The sequence below is a fragment of the Trematomus bernacchii genome, unplaced genomic scaffold, assembly GCF_902827165.1.
Source record: "Trematomus bernacchii unplaced genomic scaffold, fTreBer1.1, whole genome shotgun sequence".
Lineage (NCBI taxonomy): Eukaryota > Metazoa > Chordata > Actinopteri > Perciformes > Nototheniidae > Trematomus > Trematomus bernacchii.
This window is the reverse complement of record NW_022987593.1, coordinates 18974428-18995916: the sequence shown is the minus strand read 5'-3', so window position 1 is coordinate 18995916 and position 21489 is coordinate 18974428. Positions and strand designations below refer to the sequence as shown.

Below are 21489 nucleotides of genomic sequence, written 5' to 3'. Positions count from 1 at the left end.
TAAGTTTGAGAAACCGGCTCGAGATACACTTTTTGTTATATTCCATGGAATGCTCTTAACATCCCGATAGCAATGAATATCTGAAGTGCTTTGACAAAAAATCCATAAAAAAATGTCATCTGTGGAAGCTGTAATACTGTAAAAAGCACGACCAATCATTTTAGCCGGCCCGGCTAAAATAACTGGATGGCCTACCTGCCTGTCACCTCTGGTCCTGAGAAATAAATGATGAGTTTTTAGTGCTAATAATAATGCAAAAATAAATTAAATGATATATGACATTTTTTCCTGTGTGAGGATCTGCTCACCTCGGGGCAGCACTGCTGAACTTGACGGCAGCGTACTCCGGGACCTCCTGTTGCTCCATGTGTCTGAGGGGCCGAGCTGCTCTCATGTTGAAATAAAGAGGATCTGCCCGGTTGTTGGAGAAGTGAACGCTGGCATACTGAAGGTCCTCCTGCTGCTCCGGCTGATCAGGTACACACTGCAGGGAGGAAAACACTTTCAGCTACACATGTTTACATTAATAGGTATTTCATTTACAGAGAAATGGACCCAGGACAGAAAAGGCCAAAGCAACAGCAGCTGTGGTAATGATGGGAACATATCCCTGCTTTATCAACTTGATGCTTTATGACAGAAAAGATTAAAGGATAACAGATAGGAAAACTTCTGGATGTACAAGGAATGTACTCATGTCAAAGAGGAGAATCAAAGAGATTGTGATAGAAATTAACTTTTTATAGAAGGATGTAAAAAGAGCAGCAAGAGGTCCTTCTATGTCGGATCAATTTTCTGGAAGCACTTAAAGACCACCATCATTATAAATTGAGTGTAATATGTTTTCTTTTGTACTCGATTAATTATGTAAGCATCTACTCTCACCTCTTCCCTGTTGTCCGCTCTCTCTTCGGGCTCAGACGAGTCTCTGGAAGCCCTCTTTCTTCTGGTTAGGAGAGTTTATGAAGAAGCAGAAGATCAAATGTTGACACCAGACAAACAGACTTTTAATGATTTAACAAACAATGATTAAGATGATCAGATCTGCTCACCTGATCCACAGGAAGACAGAGAGAGAAATGACAGCCAGGAGAACAACAGGGATTGATACAGCAGCTGGTAGTAGCTTCCATGATCCTCCTGAGAAACAGTGATCAACAGAGAACAGATGGTTAATACAGCAGTGTTTCTCATATATGGATACAAGGACCCCTAGGGGCACTTTGGAGTATTACAGGGGGTGTGTAATATAATAGATAATAATAGAATAGAATTGGAGGGATGAAACCCTCTGTCACACATGCAGAGCACACAGCGCACACAGTGACATCTGTTCTCTGCTTTTAACCCATCCTGGTACTAGGAGCAGTGTAAGACTATATTTTCAACCTTCCTATTCCTAAACCAATATACTATAATTTGTTTTAAAAGTAATGTTAATAAAAGAATAATTGTCCAATGTTCAAGAAGCTGAAACAAATGCAAATACATTCATGATATTGTTAGTTTTGTGATGAACGGGTGATTATACTCCATTCATTATTTCCTTCTCAATACCGATGGAATATCTCTCAGCCTGTGGGCACTTGCACTTGGCATAAGCTTCACAAAACAGACACAACTCTCACTCTTGAGTGCACAGGGAATGACTGCACCCCATACTGAATCTGGACCCTCAGGATAATGAATTCCTTATGTAAAAGAAAGAAAACAACCCCTATCCCGAACCGGAAAGGTGCATTTGAACACACACTCCTTTTTCAGCCTCCTACCCAGACAATGTGACTGAAACCAAACAAGCTGAATTTAATGAAAACATTATGAACCCTATCCCTGATCCAAGAATAACATTGGAAATCTGACTACCATGCAGATGATGTGACTGAAATAAACAAGCTTATAAGTGTCTGGTAGTGGATGAATGCATAAAACGTACCTGCCACAACAATCTGATGTAAGGTGGAGTTACTACGTCCTAACTTGTTCTGGGCTCCACAGGAATAACTCCCACTTTGTTCAGCTCTGAAGTCAGTGATGTTGAAGATCTGTCCTGAAGCATTTGGAGAGTCTTCATCCTCCTTGTACCAGGTGTAGCTAGCTGCTGGGTTAGCATCACTGCTACAGGTCAGAGTCACTGAACTGCCCTCCTCTATCTCAGCAGAGGGACTCACTGACACAGAGGGGAGCTTTGGAGCATCTGGAAAAAGGATATAGAAATGGAAAGTATTTCAAATATTAAAACATGTTATCACACATGATTGAATTTAATTTATTCATTATTATTTATATATTGTGATGTAGATCCTTGTGTTAGATTCCTGGAAACTGGCAGCCAATAACAAGTCTTTATTTATCTTTTCTACATCAATGACCCCACACATTCTTCTCCTTTTATTACAAGGCTTAGTTGAATACTTGATTCTGATTGGTGAATTTGGACATTTCAGAGGTTGTTAATACTCGCTAACAGAACACTGCTAAGGATAACATGACTGCTGTTAAGGAGGATCAAGGGACTATGTGCAGTCATATCAATCCGCAGAAAGAAGTCCGGTCGATTTAACGTCAGCCGTGGACAGCAAACATTTTCTCCATCATAAAACACATAGTACTTTTTGAATAGTCATATTTATATTTATTGAAAGCACTGGCCAGTTAAATAAACTGTGAACAGTTACTTGGACATAATTTTTAAACACTTGTAACACTTAACATGTTTGGCTTATTGTAAGCTAATGTGCTTGCAGGATACTTTTTTTATCTTTATGGTTGTCTGCACTTATTGTTAGTCGCTTGTATGAAAATGAAATTGATGTAATGAACTTCAGAAGACCCCGGTGACTCCGGTATGTCTGAATTTGTCATTGTTTTGTAATGTCAGTGTGTATTTATTAGTAAACTCACACACTGGAGGAGAGGGGAGGTCTTCATGTCCTTCAAAAGCACAAGAGATGTTGTCTCTGGGCTGAAACAAGCCTTTATAAGAAGATTTCATCGTCGTCGTGATTTTCTCTCTGTTCTTGAACCAGACGTAGTTCAGAGAACCAGCTGGACTGCAGCTGCTGTGACACTTCAGCTCTGCCTCAGTAGAATAGTTGTAGACCTTTGCTCTGATCACCTGCACCTGGAGAGCTGGACGTTAGAACAAGAAACATTAGTATAGCAAAAGGTCTTTTTTTTTATAGATGTACATACACATTAACACAACTGTGTATTGCTATTTGGAAATAAAGAGCAATAGTAACTCTTCATCCAATAGTCATTACACAAACATTTCCAGTATTTGTAGGTGTACTGTGTATTTGATTGATTGTATTGAAGTTCGAATTAAGACATTGAAATTCACTCTTGGCTTCCTTTACAGACTTAAATGTTGTTTTTCAACTTCTTCCCGTAAAAAGTTGGTCTCTGGCTTATTCCTGTCCCAGCTGGACTACGGTGATACAATCTATAGATTTGCCTGTCTCACTGTTTTGGCCAAACTTGACCCACTCTACCATGCTGCACTTGTCCTACCCTGTTTTAAGTTGAAGTTGTCTGAAGTCCTCACCACCAGCTGCTCTTGCAGTAATAAGTAGTGTACCTTTCTTACTGTCCTAATGTGCACAATGTAGTGACTGCTTTTCGTCTTTTGTTTACTTAGTTATGTTCTCTGTATTTTATATGTCTGTGTTACGTGTAAGAACGTGTAACATTGCTGCCTTCTTGGCCAGGTCAGCATTGTAAAGGAGATTTTATCTCAATGCTTTTATTTGGTTAAATAAAGGTTAAATAAATAAAAATAAAAATAAAATGTTCATCTGTGTGTGTTGATCAGTACCTGTGACAGTCAGAGTTGTACCAGGTAAATCACTCCTCCATTCAAAGCTTGATGTTTTGAATGTGAAGAGATACTGAGCTGAATCTGAGTCTCTCAGGTCAGAGATCCTCAGAGTGGAGCGTCCTCTCTCTGTTTCAAGGATCTGAACACGACCTGCATACTGGGGGTCTTCACTAAGGTCCTCAGGCTGAGAGGGATTCTGTCCCTGATGACGACGCTCAGGAATGAACCAGAACTTAGATTTAACATCGTCTTCAAAGCTGCTGTACATGCAGGAAATGTTCACTGATGATCCTTTGGGGGCGCAGATGCTTCTCTCAGTGTAAATCACTCTGTTGCAGGTTTGACCAGTGACACCTGAAAAATAAAAACATGTATTTTTTTGTATTTTTCAGCAATAATTTGAACAGGAGTAAAAAAGGACCAATAGAGTTCAATATAAAACGCCACTAGATGTTTATGTGTTAATAGAAGTCTTTGGAGTAAACTCACACACTGCAGGAGAGGGAAAGTCCTCATATCCCTTCAAAGCACAGGAATAACTGTCTGCCTTGTTCGGGTTGCTTGTATAACGAGATGTTTCTCCCTGGATTATTTGTCCGTTCTTGTACCAGATGTAGGAAGGATTAGAAGATTGAGGACAACTGATCTGACAATACAGCCAGTTTGTATCTGATGTGACCTGGAGATCTGGATCTATGAAGGAACATACATGTTATTTAAGACAAAACGTTTCAAAACACAAGCATATTATTATTATTATATCCAAGACATTCATAAATCATTAACATATCATTGAGAATTGTTACTTGAGACGGACAAAGTGACGCCAGTCCAACCACCATATTTTCCTCCTGCTTGGTTTGTTTCAAACTTGAACATGTACTCAGCTGAGTCGCTCTTTCTCAGGTTTCTGATTCTCAGAGTGCAGATGTTGTTTTCACAGAGATCCTCTACACGACCTGCATACTTTGAGACTGTTTTCAGATCTACACGTTTACCACCTTTCTTTTTAGTGAACCAGAATGTTTTCTCCACTGTGTTAACACCACCATTCCATGTATATGGGTATGTGTAGCTGCATCTTATCTCCACTGTTGATCCTTTCACTGCACAGATCTTAGTAGAAGAGTAAGTCACTCCCCAGCCATTCTGACCCTGAACCACTGTAACACAGAGCACATCAGAAACTAGAATCAAAGTTAATCTATAAATTGTTGAGAAATTGCCTGATCAGTACTTTCAACAAAGAATGTAAAAATAAACATGTTACAAACGTTACTGGATAGAGCAGAAAAACACATGTGAATTCCTTCTTAGGCACTTTAAAACCAATGATACTCTTTGACTTTGTTGTTTCTTAATCAAACCAGGCAGAACAGAAGTCTACACAAAAAGGGTACGGTCAGTTTGACACGAGATTGGAAAATGCTTTCATATAAATGAACAGTGAATGATTAGCGATCATATTAATTAGAATAGTATGTGATTCTCTGAACAGTTCCCTCTCTGTTCGCTCTGTGGTCAGGTTGCTGCTGAGGTAAGTGTGACAATAAATGCAGAACACTGAGGTGTGAGCAGCTTCTGTCTGATATACAGATAAGAAAAAGAAGAAGACTGCTTTTAACTCAGAGAGGTCAGAGAGTAGAGAAGGAACTAGAAGGGTTTGGTGCAGAGTGTTGACATGAGAGAAGTTGAGACAGTATAAAATGACTAGTAAGAAAATATCCCTCTAAAACACTAACATTTTTATGAAAACGACAAACGTTTTTTAAACAGGCTCATCTTAAAAATAAAACATAGCAAAATGTTATAACATGGTGAGGAGGGAACAGTTATGAATGAACAATATTATCAGATTGAAGCGTGTAAGAGTAATAAGCACACAGTTACTTTTGTGTTCAAATTACGTTGACCAATACAGGAAATACATTTTTACAAGTATCCATTACATGTAACACTAAAAAACTACTAAAACTTGGTAACATCTTTGTGTTTCATCAAAGCTACACAAAACATATATTTGGAATATTTCTGGAAAGTTTGCATTTCATCCAACCCGGATCCACCTATTTCCACAAATGACCTGATTTTACAAGTCCCACATTTTCCCAGAATCCCCTCTGTTCATGTGATGAATGTAAGTGTAGATGTACAGTACCTGACACAGAGAGCAGGAAGACAACTAATCCACTCGCTGCTGCAGTTAAACTCATAGCTGCTCCTCTCATCTCTGTGAGACTATAAAACATGTCAGATTAAATAATGTTCACAGGAGGTATACAGAATCATTACATCAATAAACTGTTTCTACTCACAGTGAAGGAGGAACCATGTGTTCAAAGTTGCCTTTCCTCTGTCGTCAATGAGCAGAAGACGGAAATCAGGCTGTTAATAGAATCGATTTCCTTCCTCTTTAGATTATTAATATGCATGGTGAGCCAAACCCCAGTAACACCCACTGCACAACAACGTTTTATTGTTTTAAAAAAGTATACACGTTAAAAGACACTTCGGTTAAACATTTGTTTCACTGCCAATATTCCACTGACACCAGAAAAGAGCATTTAAGATAATAACAGTTGATCTCTATGAGCACTGAGGACGTCACACAGTCTGCAGGTGTAGTGAAGGAACAGGAATGCATTAACCTGTGAACCCACGAGGCAGTTTAACTGAACAGGATGAAGAGAACCAAATTAATTATAAGAGAGGATGGAAAATGCCATGTCATTGTTTTTGGTTTGTTTCTTCTCTCTTATCTCTGTGGTCAGGTTACTTAATTATTTTTGAGAAATGCAGAACTTTCACATGCAGGGCTGTCCCCCCCTACAGGCCAATCATGCAGGCTGCATGGGGCCTCACATTGCGCAGGGGGCCTGGGCTTATGAGCTCGGCTTGTGCGCAGTTCTCAGCGCAGTTCTCAGCGCAGTTCTCCGCGCACCCCCCCCCCCCCCCCCCCCCCGCAAGAGTGAGAGGTGACAACAAGGTAACCGACACCGTTGCAATGACTCGACATCTGACCACTCACGGCTTTGATACGGCCACTAGTGCAGGTGAAGAGATGTCGGCGAAAAGACAGTTTCAGTCCGGCGCAAGCAAGAGGGGAAAGGTGTGGCTTCCGGTTTCGCTATGAGTGGTCGCATTTTCGAGAGCTCCCGCTTTGGAGGTTATTCCTCACGATTTTTTACATATTTCATCCTCCTGACAATATGGATTATGGACTCCTACCTCAACTCATCAATGAGGCAACATCACTTAGAGAAGGAGAGTAGTGAAAGCAGGGATAAAATGAACCACAATGACTTTTACCTTCTCAACGGCTGGGAAAGGAAACACCTCGCTTTTGGAAGTGCAAGCATTCATGCATTATTAACTGCAAACCCGACGCGAAAGTACTTACCCCCGTCAGGCAAACTAGACCGAAGAAGTATGATCGTCTTGGTCTTATTGTTAGCGGGAGACATCCATCTGAATCCGGGCCCGGTGCAGACAAGAAGCCATTCCTGCAGGCTCGAGGAGCTAGCATCACAACTAGCATCACAACTAGCATCTCTTCCGCTACAGCAACAACTACGCGACGACAACAGAGACCATGGAGACAGCGGAGACCGAGGAATCAACGGAGACTTCGACATTCCCCCGGGGACGCCTCGGCAGACAGACACGCATGAGGCAGTGACGAGAGGAAGAGAACCGAGATCCGAGGGAACAAATATCCACCATGTTGTTAGCCACCCTGCTAGCATATCGACGGCTAAAGCTACAACGGAGCCTCCCTCCCCCCACCACCCCACCGCTCCAAGCACCACGGCAGGCCGCAAGCCGTTTGCTGTAACGGACAAAGACAAATATCTTCAAGCTGACGACATTATGCATTTAAACAACAAAAATGGACTACATATTTTTCATCTGAACACTAACAGCCTGAGACACAAACTGGCTGAACTCAGGCAACTGTTCATGAACGGTAAGGCAAGCATATTATGCTTTTCTGAGACCAAATTGGACAATTCCATTACAGATTCAGAGATTGAAATTGAAGATTATCTTGTAGTGAGAAGGGACAGGAACGTGAATGGAGGTGGTGTCTGCATGTACATACATAAAGACACCAATTTCAAAAACCGTACTGACCTGCATCATGAAAATATTGAATCTGTGTGGGTTGAAATTCTTTTTGACAATGCTAAATCTGTAATAGTCGGGACAATCTATAGACCACCGGAACAGAGTGACTTTTATGATACATTAGATGGGTGTTTGGCTGATGTGGGGGATGTAGAGACAATTATTATTGGAGACTGGAACACGGATATGCAACGTAAAGACACGTCCGTCTTCAAGTCCTTCAGTAGGATTTGTGATCTGCACGGCTTCAGCCAGCTAATCACCCAACCCACCCGGGTATGTGAAACAACACAAACTACCATTGATCTCATTCTGACCTCTGACAGGTCCAGGATCTCCAGTAAAGGGGTTATAGCATGCGGTTTAAGTGATCATTATATGATATTCTGTACCCGCAAAAAGCTAAAACAAAAGGCCGGCTGTCACAAAACAGTCATATCTAGAGACCTCAAAAACTACTCTAGCGAGGCCTTTAACCTAGAACTGGAGAGCCTGGACTGGTCAGATGAGCTCAGTGGTACACAAGTTGAAGAAACATGGCTTGGTTTCAAAAACAAATTCTCTGCAATACTCAATGATTTGGCCCCCCTAAGAACAACCAGGGTAAAAAATCGCGCTGAGCCGTGGATGCACTCCGGCATACTGACCGCCATGAAAACCAGAGACAAAAAATGCTCTGAGTTTCATAAAAGTCAGTCAATGCTTTCCAAAAGCACGAGCAGTGAACTCCAGGCCCACGTGACTGAACTAAAAATTGAAAGAAACAGACTAAGAAATGACGTAAGCTCCATGATCAAAACTGCCAAAAAGAATTTCATCAATGACAAAACTGAGGAAAACAAAAATAAACCCCGTGAACTTTGGAAATTACTCAATAACCAGCTTGGCTGCAGTAAAAAACTCAAAACGAGATTTTCAAACGTAAACATAAAGACAGATAACAGGCTCATCACAGACAAACTGGATGTGGCCAAGTACTTGAACATTTTTTTCACAAACATAGCCACAACTCTTGTAAATAAATTACCCTCCCACTCAGGGCTTTTTGGAGTAGATCACATCATGACCTACTACAAAAACCTAGGGGTACGCAAAGATGATTTCAGTCTAGCAAGGGTAACAACAGCAGAGGTACTCATTAAACTGAGCGCCCTCAAACCTAACAAGGCCACTGGCCACGACAATATCCCCTCCAAATTCCTCAGAGACACAGCAACCGCCATCTCACCAGTCATAGCTCACATAATTAACCTCTCCATAAAACAGGGAAAAGTACCCAAAGACTTCAAAATTGCAAGAGTAACCCCCCTGCACAAAAAGGGCAGCAAATTGGACCCAGGCAACTACCGCCCTGTTTCTATACTTACCTCCATCTCGAAAGTCATGGAAAAAATAGTATATGAACAGGTCGAAAAGTACCTCGCAGAAAAGAAACTAATCTATGAATTTCAATCTGGCTTTAGAACATCCCACTCCACTGACACATGCCTACTTTATTTGAACGACCACATCAAACAAGAGGTGGACGAGGGTAAATACTGCGGCATGGTGATGCTGGACCTACAAAAGGCTTTCGACACTGTCAATCACCCCATTCTGATTGACAAGCTAAAAGCAATTGGTTTTGATAAACTATCGGTGAGCTGGATGCAATCCTACCTGGAGGGGAGAGAACAGATGGTGGAGGTAAACGGTACTCTGTCCCCCCCCCTCCCAGTGAGCTGTGGTGTTCCACAAGGAAGCATATTAGGTCCGTTACTGTTCCTAATTTATGCAAATGACATGTCATCAGCATGTGACTGCAACTTGTTCCTGTTCGCGGACGACTCAGCCCTGCTGGTCTCTGACAGGAGCAGATTGCAGGTTGAAAAAACCCTCAGCTCCGAGCTCGGCAGAATCTGCACCTGGCTCGCCGATAATAAATTATCATTACACCTGGGTAAAACAGAGTCCATTCTCTTCGGTTCGAAACATAATCTCAGCAAATCCGACGACTTCTCAGTTGCAGTGGGTGACATTATTGTCACAAGTAAGAAGGAAATTACATACCTAGGATCTATTCTTGAGGCAAACCTCTCCTGTGACAAAATGGCATCCAATGTAATAAAAAAAGTCAATCAAAGAACTAGATTCCTATACCGGATCTCCTCTCTGGTAAACAAAAACACCCTGAAAACTCTGGCAGGAGCACTCATTCAAGGGTACTATGACTATGCTTGCACGTCATGGTACCATAGCACCTCCAAGGCGCTAAAAATAAAACTTCAAACATCGCAAAATAAACTGGTCAGACTACTGCTTGACCTTTCATCTAGAACCCACCTCACCTCTGCCCACTTTGACAACCTAGGATGGCTTAGAGTAGACGACAGAGTACAGCTACTTGCAATGGGCCTGGTCTACAAGATCCACTACACCTCTATGGTACCCATGTACATGTCAAAATTCTTCCCAAAGGTCAAGGAATACCATGATCATAACACCAGAGGGAGCTCCACAAATCATGTAAAACCCAGATTTGGCACAAAAAAAGGGGAATACACGTTTCGCAATTATGCCACATCAAGGTGGAACGCTCTTCCCACAACTGTAAAGGAAAGTAAAACTATACTTACCTTCAAAACCTCTCTTAAAGAGCACCTTCGGGGGAAAGCATTGCAAAACTGGCCCCGGTAATGGTACAAATCTCAACCTGTCGTACAATGGACAGCTTCCCCCCCCCATCTATGTATATACTCGCATTTTAGACTCTGTTACTAACTGTATATCTGTAGACTTGGTATGTCTTAAATGTCCGGTTAGGATGTATTAGAACGTAATCTAAAATGAAAATTGTAAATAAGCCATCTGTATGTAAAAAACCACCTGTATGTAAATTGTAAATAAGCCATCTGTATGTCAAATATGTCTTATATGTCTTAAATGATATGATGAATTGGAAATGGGGGACCCTGATGTAAACAAGACGAAAGTCTTTCTCTGGTCTGCATCCCCTTAACAATTGTATGTTTTGAGCTGTACTGTACTGTACCCAATATACAAGCTGTTAATAAACTTTTCAATCAATCAATCAATCAATCAATCAATCAATCAATCAATCAATCAATTCAATCAATCAATCAAAAATAAAATAAAATGAAGAAACTAGAGCATCACTCGAAGGTGGGTTATTGTATGAGTCAAATGTACAACTTGCGAATGTTGTATTATAAGTCAAATGTCAAACTTTTGCCAATTACATTACATGTCACTTGTTAGACGCTTTTATCCAAAGCGACTTACATACATTCAGTAGGCTACTGTGGACAATTCCCACAGGAGCAATTTAGGGTGAAGTGTCTCAGGGACACAACGACATGCTGACTGCAGTGGCACTCGAACTTGCTACCCCGTGATTCAAAGTTCAGCGCACTAAATTCAGCGCACAATTCCACTGAGCCACAGCCTCCCCCAATTGCCATATTAAAACATCAGCTGCAATTCACGACATGAAGAAGGCAGTCTCTGCATAGCATATAGGCTAATGGAGATGCAGTTATTTCCAGCATTATTAATTTACCATTCATTCAAGTATTTAATGCCTTTTATCTGCTAATGTACAGGAGGAAGAGTGATACACTGTCTGTCTAGTTGGCTTACATGACAGTTCAAGTTTACAGCCTAAAAAACATGGATCATTTCTTCCCCTTTTATTCATTTTTATGTCAATTTGCACATTTCATGGTGATGCTCAGCCTCTCCCCCTAACTCCTAACAGTCATCATCATGTCAACCACAACACAGAGAAATACTAATGTGTGTGTAGTTGTTGATACATTGCTGACAGAGGGAACTACATTTGAATACAGATTTAAGAAATATCAGTTTTTGAGCATGTAATAAGCATGTTTTGTCTAGACTATATTAAAACGATATTATAATAAAATAATATAGTATTTATATTATTTAATTGATTATGATTATGATTACTATTATTAGTAGAATTAGTTTACTTGCATTAATTATATTTTAATATTTTTGAGGCTAGTATTTTCACTATATTCATTCTGTCGTGCACTATTAAGATCAAAACATATCTTAAGTCTGCTTGAATGATGGATTTCTTGTCTGCATTGGTCCAGGAGATCATCAACCTCCCAAAGATGCCACTACAAAAAACTGCTCTGGAGATGTTGTAATTTCTCCACAAAAGTGAGTTACAGGAACTGTACCCAAATCTCTGGATTGCCCTCCGCATTGCAGTAACTCTTCCTGTTACAGTTGCGTCTGCTGAGAGAAGCTTTTCAAAACTCAAGCTTATGAAGACGTACCTCCGGTCGTCAATGGCACAAGCACGCTTAAGTGGCCTGGCTATCATAAGCATCAACGCACAGTTGGCACAGCAGCTGTCATACGATGACCTTGTCGATGACTTTGCATCCAGGAAATGCTGACGTATTCACCTGTAAACGCATACTGAACGACATTCATGCACATTTACCATTTACCTCACTGTATAAAAAAGTAACTGTGTTGATAAGAATTATATTTGCAAAGTACTTTGTTTCCAAAAAATATGTTTGTCGCTTGGGGCCCCAAGTTGACCAGGGACGGCCCTGCACACATGGACTGGTACGACAGACAATGTTTGATAGATGTTGATTAGAAAACAATACTTTAAATTACTTTGACTTGTTTAAGTGGATCAGTTAGAAAAGCAGTGTGCAGAGAGGTCTTACTTTAAGTTAACCGCACTGCATGGAACAGACTTCATATGAACCATCAGCATGGCTAGATACCACTGGAGGTGAGATAGGAAATACATATTATTATAGTTTTGGTGAAATGCCCCCAAAGAGACTTCCACTAGAAAGTGGAGGGAGCTCTCAGAGTGATGAAGCCTGAATGTGCAACAGTTAAGATCCCCCACTAGAGGACAGTGAAACATCACAGATACTGAACAGGACCCTGAAACACATTTTAACATCCAACACTGATAGATACTTTAACATTTGATAAATAAATCTGCTTTTTTTTAGTCTTTAACCATGACATTTAATCCATTACACTTTGGAGGTCATACACAGCATATTAGACAAAACGTTCACACCTGTGAGCAACATTGACATATTACAACAGCATCAAACTCTTACAAGTTTTACTTCAATACCTGAGGATGAAGGGATGTAAAAATAAAAGGATGAATGGAACTAGAGAGGGAGGGTTTAACAGATGAAGGGTTTAGGGAGAAAGGAATGAAGGGATGAAGGGATGAATGGATGAATGGATGTGGGGATTAAGGGTCGAAGTTATGTAGGGAGGGAGGAGTGAAGGGAAGTAGGGGGGAGAAATGGCCGAAGGGATGAGGGGAGGAAGTGATGAAGGGATGTTTAGATGAAGGCTCATGGGAAAGAGGGATAGAGGGATATAGGGTTTAAGAATGAGTTATGGAAGGAACATTAAAGGGATATGGAGGAGAAGGTTCAAATGAGGGAGGGATGAATGGAAGAGGGACGTGGGGATGAGTGAGTGTGCAAAGGAGGGAGGCGAGTTAGGGATGTAGAGAGGAAGGGATAAAGGGATGATGGGATGAAGGGATGAAGGAAATATTGGATGAAGGGATGAAGGAAAGATTGGATGAAGGGAAGAAGTGCTGGATAGATGAAGGGAAGTAGGAAGGGTGGGATCAACTCGCAACATCCCAGATTATATTACAAATCTATTCCACTGTGTCTCGTTTTATCCTCACAGTGACACATAGTGGCAATTTGAGACTTAAACCAAAGCAACATTTACTTGTTGTTTTTTGTATAAATTAGTGAATGATATAAAGGTTATATTGTAAAAAATAAATACATAAAGAAGCTGAAACCTTTCTAAACTCACATGTTTCCAAGTTGTCCGATGATCCATTTCCTTGATATAGAAGCTGGCTTTTATTTTAATTAAACACAGAAACACTTGAAAAATGTTGCTAGTTGCTAGAAGGGTGCTTCTGTTTTCATGTTGATTTAAATTTGTCACAATCTAAAGTGGGCATGGAGTAAAATGAGATGTTCCTGGCAAGCCAAGAAGCTGATCAGGGTTTTTCAAAAGTTATTTATTATGTGGAATTAAAAAAAACAATTTGACGAGACTTTTGTAATATCAACAAATCTGCATATAACAAATAAGCATGTATACATAGTTGAAGCAGTAATATAGAGCACCTGACCATCGGCTGGTCTTAACGATAAATCATGTTTGACACCTCGTCATGATTCACTTCAAGCTGCCAGCAGCTCATTCTTCTAAACCTACAAGCTGCTGCTACTGAAAACTGACAATACAAGTTTGCAAATCAAGCTGAATATATCCACTTTGCACACATCCTGCACAGCCTCGCTCTCCAAAGGGATATTTCAACGTCCTTCTTCTTTGTTTCCGTCAGGTGAGCGTCTGAAGAAAATCACAGAAACTTTGTGTAAAGTTACAGCTGGAACTGTGACTCTAAATGTGGAGTGGGCCTGTTTTATCAGATGCAGGAGGCTCTAACCTGACTGGACTTCACACCATGTCTTCCTGCTCCTCTGTGTCTTCTGTCTGTGCTGCAGTGTGTGAGTCGTTCTCATACTCAGGGATAGAGTCCAACTGATGGGGAAAGAAAAACAATATGAGGCTTTCATTCATGAAACCCGCATTATTTAAGATTTTACCTAAAATAATTGTAATGATGTTTCAAAGTAGATTAGTTGATGACGTTGTTTACAATGCATTACCAGTCGCTATGGAGCAGGTTTTATTTAAAATATGAGTAGATTTTCGCATTAATGAACACATTCCTACTCGTGACATAGGGGAAGTTTTGTCGATAGGGCGTCTTTCTCTCACCTCTATATCTTCGGGTTCATGTGCTTCAGTGGTGGAGCGCAGAGCTTTCTTCTTCCTGGATTGAATACAACAACGAATACAGGTTTTACCACAATGAAATTCATAACATTGAAACTTCAGCATGATGCATGGTGGGTGAACTGATGTATTTCTATGGTTGTACCTCATCCACAGAATCAGGAGAAACACAGAGATCAGCATCAAGACCACCAGAGTCGTCCTGATGATATTCACTATCATTGTTGAACTCCCTAGAAACATGAAAAACACCTCAGTAGTATATTGATACATTCCTTTGTCAGTGTCATCCACCTCTGACACCATGGAGCTTCCTCCCTGAACACTGACATTTGTATTTTCTCTACACCAGTTAATTGCTTCATATTACAATGTGAATCAGGTCTGGTGAATGTAGAGAACTTACCTGCCACAACACTCAGATGTAAGTTGGAGTTACTACGTCCTAACTTGTTCTGGGCTTCACAGGAATAACTCCCACTGTGTTCAGCTCTGAAGTCAGTGATGTTGAAGATCTGTCCTGAAGCTTTTGGAGAGTCTTCATCCTCCTTGTACCAGGTGTAGTTAGCTGCTGGGTTAGCATCACTGCTACAGGTCAGAGTCACTGAACTGCCCTCCTCTATCTCAGCAGAGGGACTCACTGACACAGAGGGGAGCTTTGGAGCATCTGGAGGATAAAATAGTTTAAATAAATAACATTATTGGATGTATAATTCTGCATGATTTAATGTCATCATTTATTTTAGATGTAGACCCTTGAGCTCTAAAACATTAAACTTTTCCTTTTTGTAACTGACAGCCAATAACAATTTAATATATTAGTTCTTAATTATTAACACCTCTACACATTATTCTCTTTATATTATAACAGTCCTGACTGTCTTCAGTTCTAGTTGTTGCGAGGGTGTCAATTATTTTTTCAATACCACTTCCTGGTTTTTGTCTTGTAAATAAACATCTGCGCATGAATATAATAACATTAAGACTAACATACTGTATGAAAATATATACTGTATTTCACTGGGGGTGATACGAATACATTTCCTGGTTTATGAGAAGGCAACTTTTACTTTTCATGTGACTAAACTTAAGAGCATAACGGGAGAAAAATGTGGGGGATGGAAGAATGCCTGTTAGATCAACTTTATTATCAGTCTGAGATTTGTGTGACCTTTTATATTAATGCATAATGTAGCTGTTAATCAATCGACAAAATATGAATATTGTACAAATTATTATACTAACAACAGTGAGCTGAACAATACTGTCACAGTCTGCTTTCTCACTCACCTATTTTCTGCATTAACATTCCTTAGTCACCTGGTAGCCACACCCTGTCTCTCTTTCACTCTGTTACACCCATCAGCTCCAGTAGTATATAGGCCCACTTCACTCTCACCTCAGTGCCAGATCGTACTTTGCAGCATGCCAGTCTTTCCAGCATTACCCTCCAGATTGCTCTCCCGGTTCCGACCCTGCCTGTCCCTGACCTGCCTGCCTCGCCTGATTCCTGACCCTGCCTGTACCCGGACTATTCTGCCACGCCTGCTCCCTGACCCGGTCTGTACCTGCGACTCCCGTCTTGCCTTCTCCTGGAACCCTCGCCTGTCCCCGACCAGCCCTTTGCCTACTACCTGCCTTTTCGTCTCCTACCAGTTATTGCCTTCAATAAAGCTGGTTACAGACTATCCCTGGTTTCCCCGTGTTTTGCATTTTGGTCCTCAGCTCGTTTGTGACAAATACAACATATATAATTATGACTAGGCCCCTACTGTTCTTTTACCCCCTTAAATGATCTTGTGGGCCTTCATCATGATCAAATTACATTGCAGGTCATTTACTGTATTTTTATTCATTGTGCACCTGAAACCTGGAAAACACAAAGAACTATCTGAAGCTAACGTCACTGTTATCCTTAGTTTATTATTTGATTTCATCCAAATGGACTTCCAGGTGTCGATTTAGTATTTCAATTGAATAATTTAACTGCTTTATTTATTACTCAATTGTTTTGTGATCTATTTGGTAAGTATAGGATTTCCTGTTATTGTTTCGTTTTTAACTAACTAGATGGCCTATTTACAGGTCACAGTTTAGCTAGGTTTTCTGTAAAAGATACTGCGGTGTCCATATTAAGATTCAGAAGACTACTGAGAGATATGTCTGAAACTGTTATGATATTGTAATGTCAGTGTGTGTGTTGATAAACTCACACACTGGAGGAGAGGGGAAGTCTTCATTTCCTTTAATAGCACAGGAATATCTGTCTGCAGAACCAAGTGTGAATAAACCAGTAGAATATATTGACTCCGGAGTTATCTGTCCGTTTTTGTACCAGATGTAGGAAGTATTTACAGGTACAAGACACTGGTTCTGACAGTCCATCTCTACCTGGTCAGTATATTTGGGTTCCACCTGCACCGTGAGACCTGGATTTAAGAAGAAGGAACAGGAATGTTATTTTAGACCAGGGGTGTCCAACTTTTTTCACCGAGGGCCACATACAGAACAATATACCAAGAGCTGGGCCACTCACTAGAGGTATATTGCCTCATAAGTTAAAAGTTAGAAAAATCAATCAAATTTAGGTAAATTATGGTTGATATTGATGAGAAAAACACACAGCTCTCCGATAGGATTTCAGTTATTGTGTTGGCAGCTCATTCCTTAAAACAGAAGCATCAGATTGATTATAATAAGGAGAATTATGAAGGGTATATTTCAAGGTTGTTGCGTAAATAAGTCATTGGGCTTTTTTCTTATCAACTAAGATATGTTAGCAAATGTTTTCAACTTTAATTGACTGATTTTATTTGAAAATTTAGCTTATTAACACATGAATACTGTGTTATATATTTGAACCTATATATATTAAGAAGTACAATAGCAGATGTTTAATTTGTGGGCCATATTTCATTAGACTTTTTGAATTTTTGAATGTAGTTTGGACAACCCTGTTTTAGACAGAACTGTCAACACACATTCATACAAAAATATTGATTTTATTATATTCTTGATGCGGAACATTTGAAAATACTTGAGATGAATGAAAATATTACCTTTGACAGACAAAGTGACTCCAGGTTCACCGGCATATATGACTAGGTTTGTTTCGATCCTGAACCTGTACTCAGCTGAGTCGCTCTCTCTCAGGTTTTTGATTCTCAGAGTGCAGATGTTGTTTTCACAGAGATCTTCTACACGACCTGCATACTCTGAGGCTGTTGTCAGGTCTACAAGTTCACCATCTTTCTTCTGAGTAAACCAGAACGTTTTCTCCACTGTGGTATCACTTCCTTTCCATATGGGTGGATATGTGTAGGAGCAGTTTATTTCCACTGATGAACCTTTTACTGCACAGATCTTAGTAGAAGAGTAAGTCACTCCCCAGCCATCCTGACCCTGAACCACTGTAACACAGGGCACATCAAAAACTAGATTACAGATTATGAGTTAGGGTTATCAATAAGTTAATGAGACAAACTGGACCTTAAAGGTGGGGTAGGTAAGTTTGAGAAACCGGCTCGAGATACCCTTTTTGTTATATTCCATGGAATGCTCTTAACATCCCGATAGCAATGAATATCTTAAGTGCTTTGACAAAAAATCCATAAAAAATGTCATCTGTGGAAGCCGTAATACTGTAAAAAGCACGACCAATCATTTTAGCCGGCCCGGCTAAAATAACTGGATGGCCCTACCTGCCTGTCAGCCTTCCATCTGTGCACAAACTTATCTCGTGCCCTCATTGGTCATGTGCGCGTTTGTGTGTGTTGGAGGAGGGGCTCTGTAAGGAAGTGGCAGATTTTCTCCGGTTGTGTTATTTCAAATTCTAGCGCACTCGAGCTAGCTTCTCCAAAATTACCTACCCCACCTTTAATACCAATAGGATGTGCGGAAATGTTACCCGGACCAGTTTCAAAGTTCTCAATGATCAGATAATAACTCAACAGGCATCTACAGGATCTAACTAGAAATTAAGTTGAATATAGAATTGTGTGATATATATATATATCATTGGTATGACTCAGAAATAATTCATACTTAATGTGTTTGAACTAGTGTCTATTTAATGTACACAGTCTTCAAATTGTTTGAAAAGTGCCATTTACTCGTCAACAAACATTTTACATTTCACACACTTTTTCTATGAAAGAGCAGAAGAGCATTTTAAATGCACATCTTAATTCATTCTCATATACTTTATAACTGCTGAAAATTATACTGCATTACTTTTTTATTGTTATTTCTGAACTAAACCAGGCAGAATAGAAGTAAATGTATTAGCTTAGTTATACATATAGTCAGTGCACTCAAAGATTGGAAGATGTCTTAATAGTGAATGATTAGGGATCATATAAATTAGAAAAGTGAGATTCTCTGAACAGTTCCCTCTCTGTCCACTCTTTTGTCAGTTTTCTGCTGAGTTAAGTGTGAAAATAACAATGAATGCAGAACACTGAGGTGTGAGCAGCTTCTGTCTTATACAGATAAGAAAAAGAAGAAGACTGCTTTTAACTCACAGTGTGGGGACTAGCAGAGTTTGGTGCAGAGGTATTGCAACATAAGAGAAGTTGATAGACAGTATGTAAATACTTGTGGGAGAATATCCCTTAAAAACACTAAAACGTATTGAAAACGACAGGCAATTCTTTAACCAGTGTCATCTCAAAAATAAAACAAAGCAAAATGTGTTCACATGGTGAGGAGCGAACAGTCATGAATGAACATTATTCTCAGTTTACAGCGTGTAAAAGTTGTTTGATCAAAGATATTTCATGAAAAAGATAAGTGCAAATGATGTTGACCGAAACAATATCCAGCACAAGTAACACTAAAAACGAACTTTAAAAAAAAGTTTCAACAAATCTACACAGAATTCATATTTATAATATTTCTGGGAAGTTTGCATTTCACACAACTCTGATCCACCTATTTCCACTTATTCCCACATGTGACCTGATTTTACAAGTCCCACATTTCCCCAGAATCCCCTCTGTTCATGTGATGAATGTAAGTCTAGATGTACAGTACCTGACACAGAGAGCAGGAAGACAACTAATCCACTCGCTGCTGCAGTTAAACTCATAGCTGCTCCTCTCATCTCTGTGAGACTATAAAACATGTCAGATTAAATAATGTTCACAGGAGGTATACAGAATCAATACATCAATAAACTGTTTCTACTCACAGTGAAGGAGGAACCATGTGTTGAAAGATGCCTTTCCTCTGTCGCCAATGAGCAGAAGACGGATATCAGACTGGTTAACAACCACATTTACTTCCTGTTTAGACTATTAATATGCATGATGAGCAAAACCCCAATAACACCTACTACACAGGAAAGAAATGTTGTTTAATGAAATACAAACTTAAAGAGAGGTTCTTCCTATACCACTGAATCCAGAGAATAGCAGTGAAGGAGGAACGATGTGTTTAAAGATGCCTTTCCTCTGTCGTCAATAAGCAGAAGACGGATATCAGGCTGTTAGAAGACTATATTTCCTTCCTCTTTTGATCATTAGTATGCATGATGAGCCAAATGCAAGTAACACAGATTTGGACTCACAGTTTTTAATATGATGACGTTGATTAAAACAATAGTTTCAATAACTTTAGCTTGTTTCTGTGGATCAGTTGGAAGAGCTGTGTTCATCTTACGTTTAAACAGAAGCATTAACATTTGAAAACTGACCTCACAGCATGCAGCAAATTCATCACAAACTATCTCCATGTTTAGATACGACTGGAGGTAAGAGAGTAAATCTGTATTTTTGTAGTTTGGGTGAACTGACCCTTTAAAGCAGACAGTGGAGGGAGCACTCACTGATGAAGCCTGAATGTGTCACCCTCAAGATCCCCCACTAGAGGACAGTGAATCATCAGATACTGACTCAGGACCCTGAAAGAACATTTTAACATCAATGACTGATTATTTTGACAAATTCAAATTGACTTTTCGTTCTTTATCTAAAATATATATGAGTGAACAAATGTGCATTTTTAGTTTTTTACCATGGACATCCAACCCAATAAACATTAGAAGTCTTATCGTGTATATAATACAAATAGTTCACACTGGTCACCAACATCATTGACATATTCCAAACTCAGCAGAAACTTTAATACAATCCTTTATTCTTAAACATAATCTCATATTGGTTATTGACTAGCATTAAATAATGGACTTTTCCCTCTAGGACCACACCAAAACAATAGATCAGCTAACGATGTATAACAGGCGGTGTAGGATGTTAAGCACTGATGAATGTAAAGGGAAAAGGGAAAAAAGGATGAGAAGGTACTGTAGTCTCGGCAGATAGAGCCCACTGACGGTACCTAGAATGAGACAATAGCCGCGTTCACACCAAGTACTTTGCCAGACTTAATGCCCCGGCACTTAGTACCCCAGGGCACTAAGTACAGATCGCGTTCACACCGGAATAAGTTCCCTGAGGGAAGATTACGCGAATGAGCCGCTGACGTCACTTCTTCTTCTTCTGCTTTGGGTTTACTGGCAGGCCGCAAACCACTTCACGGCGTATACTGCCACCCGGAGTCCCCGGCCGGAAGTCCCCGGAGTTGGGGCCTGGCTTCAGTAGAAGCTGCTGGGACTCCCAGCAGCTTCTACTGAAGCCTTCCGAGTAAATCACCAGAACGCCGACACCTCC

At 40.1% G+C, this 21489-nt stretch overlaps 2 protein-coding genes across 2 annotated transcripts; both read right to left on the bottom strand.

Moving 5' to 3' along the window:
- Window positions 1-304: 304 nt before the first annotated feature.
- Window positions 305-6201, bottom strand: LOC117482004. Its single transcript, XM_034129948.1, has 10 exons — window positions 6139-6201; window positions 5982-6061; window positions 4630-4986; window positions 4313-4516; window positions 3821-4177; window positions 2905-3132; window positions 1937-2098; window positions 1053-1140; window positions 886-946; window positions 305-484 (listed from the first exon to the last, which is right to left on the bottom strand). Exons 1-10 carry the CDS (start codon window positions 6153-6155, stop codon window positions 305-307), a joined length of 1734 nt encoding a protein of 577 aa, XP_033985839.1. The 5' UTR covers window positions 6156-6201.
- A 7818-nt stretch (window positions 6202-14019) lies between these two features.
- LOC117482086 (sialic acid-binding Ig-like lectin 10) lies at window positions 14020-20253 on the bottom strand. The gene is made up of 10 exons (XM_034130084.1): window positions 20214-20253; window positions 20010-20047; window positions 19853-19932; window positions 17878-18228; window positions 17032-17247; window positions 15225-15485; window positions 14964-15051; window positions 14801-14855; window positions 14466-14560; window positions 14020-14368 (listed from the first exon to the last, which is right to left on the bottom strand). Exons 2-9 carry the CDS (start codon window positions 20024-20026, stop codon window positions 14477-14479), a joined length of 1152 nt encoding a protein of 383 aa, XP_033985975.1. The 5' UTR covers window positions 20027-20047; window positions 20214-20253; the 3' UTR covers window positions 14020-14368; window positions 14466-14476.
- Between the last annotated feature and the right edge of the window lie 1236 nt (window positions 20254-21489).

Coding starts and splice junctions, on each gene's coding strand:
- LOC117482004 (XM_034129948.1), bottom strand. Junction 4,517..4,629: donor CGTCACTTTGTCCGTCTCAA/GTAACAATTCTC, acceptor GTTCCTTCATAG/ATCCAGATCTCCAGGTCACA. Junction 947..1,052: donor TCTGTCTTCCTGTGGATCAG/GTGAGCAGATCT, acceptor TCTCCTAACCAG/AAGAAAGAGGGCTTCCAGAG.
- LOC117482086 (XM_034130084.1), bottom strand. Junction 15,052..15,224: donor ACATCTGAGTGTTGTGGCAG/GTAAGTTCTCTA, acceptor TCATGTTTCTAG/GGAGTTCAACAATGATAGTG. Junction 14,561..14,800: donor ATGAACCCGAAGATATAGAG/GTGAGAGAAAGA, acceptor TTTCCCCATCAG/TTGGACTCTATCCCTGAGTA.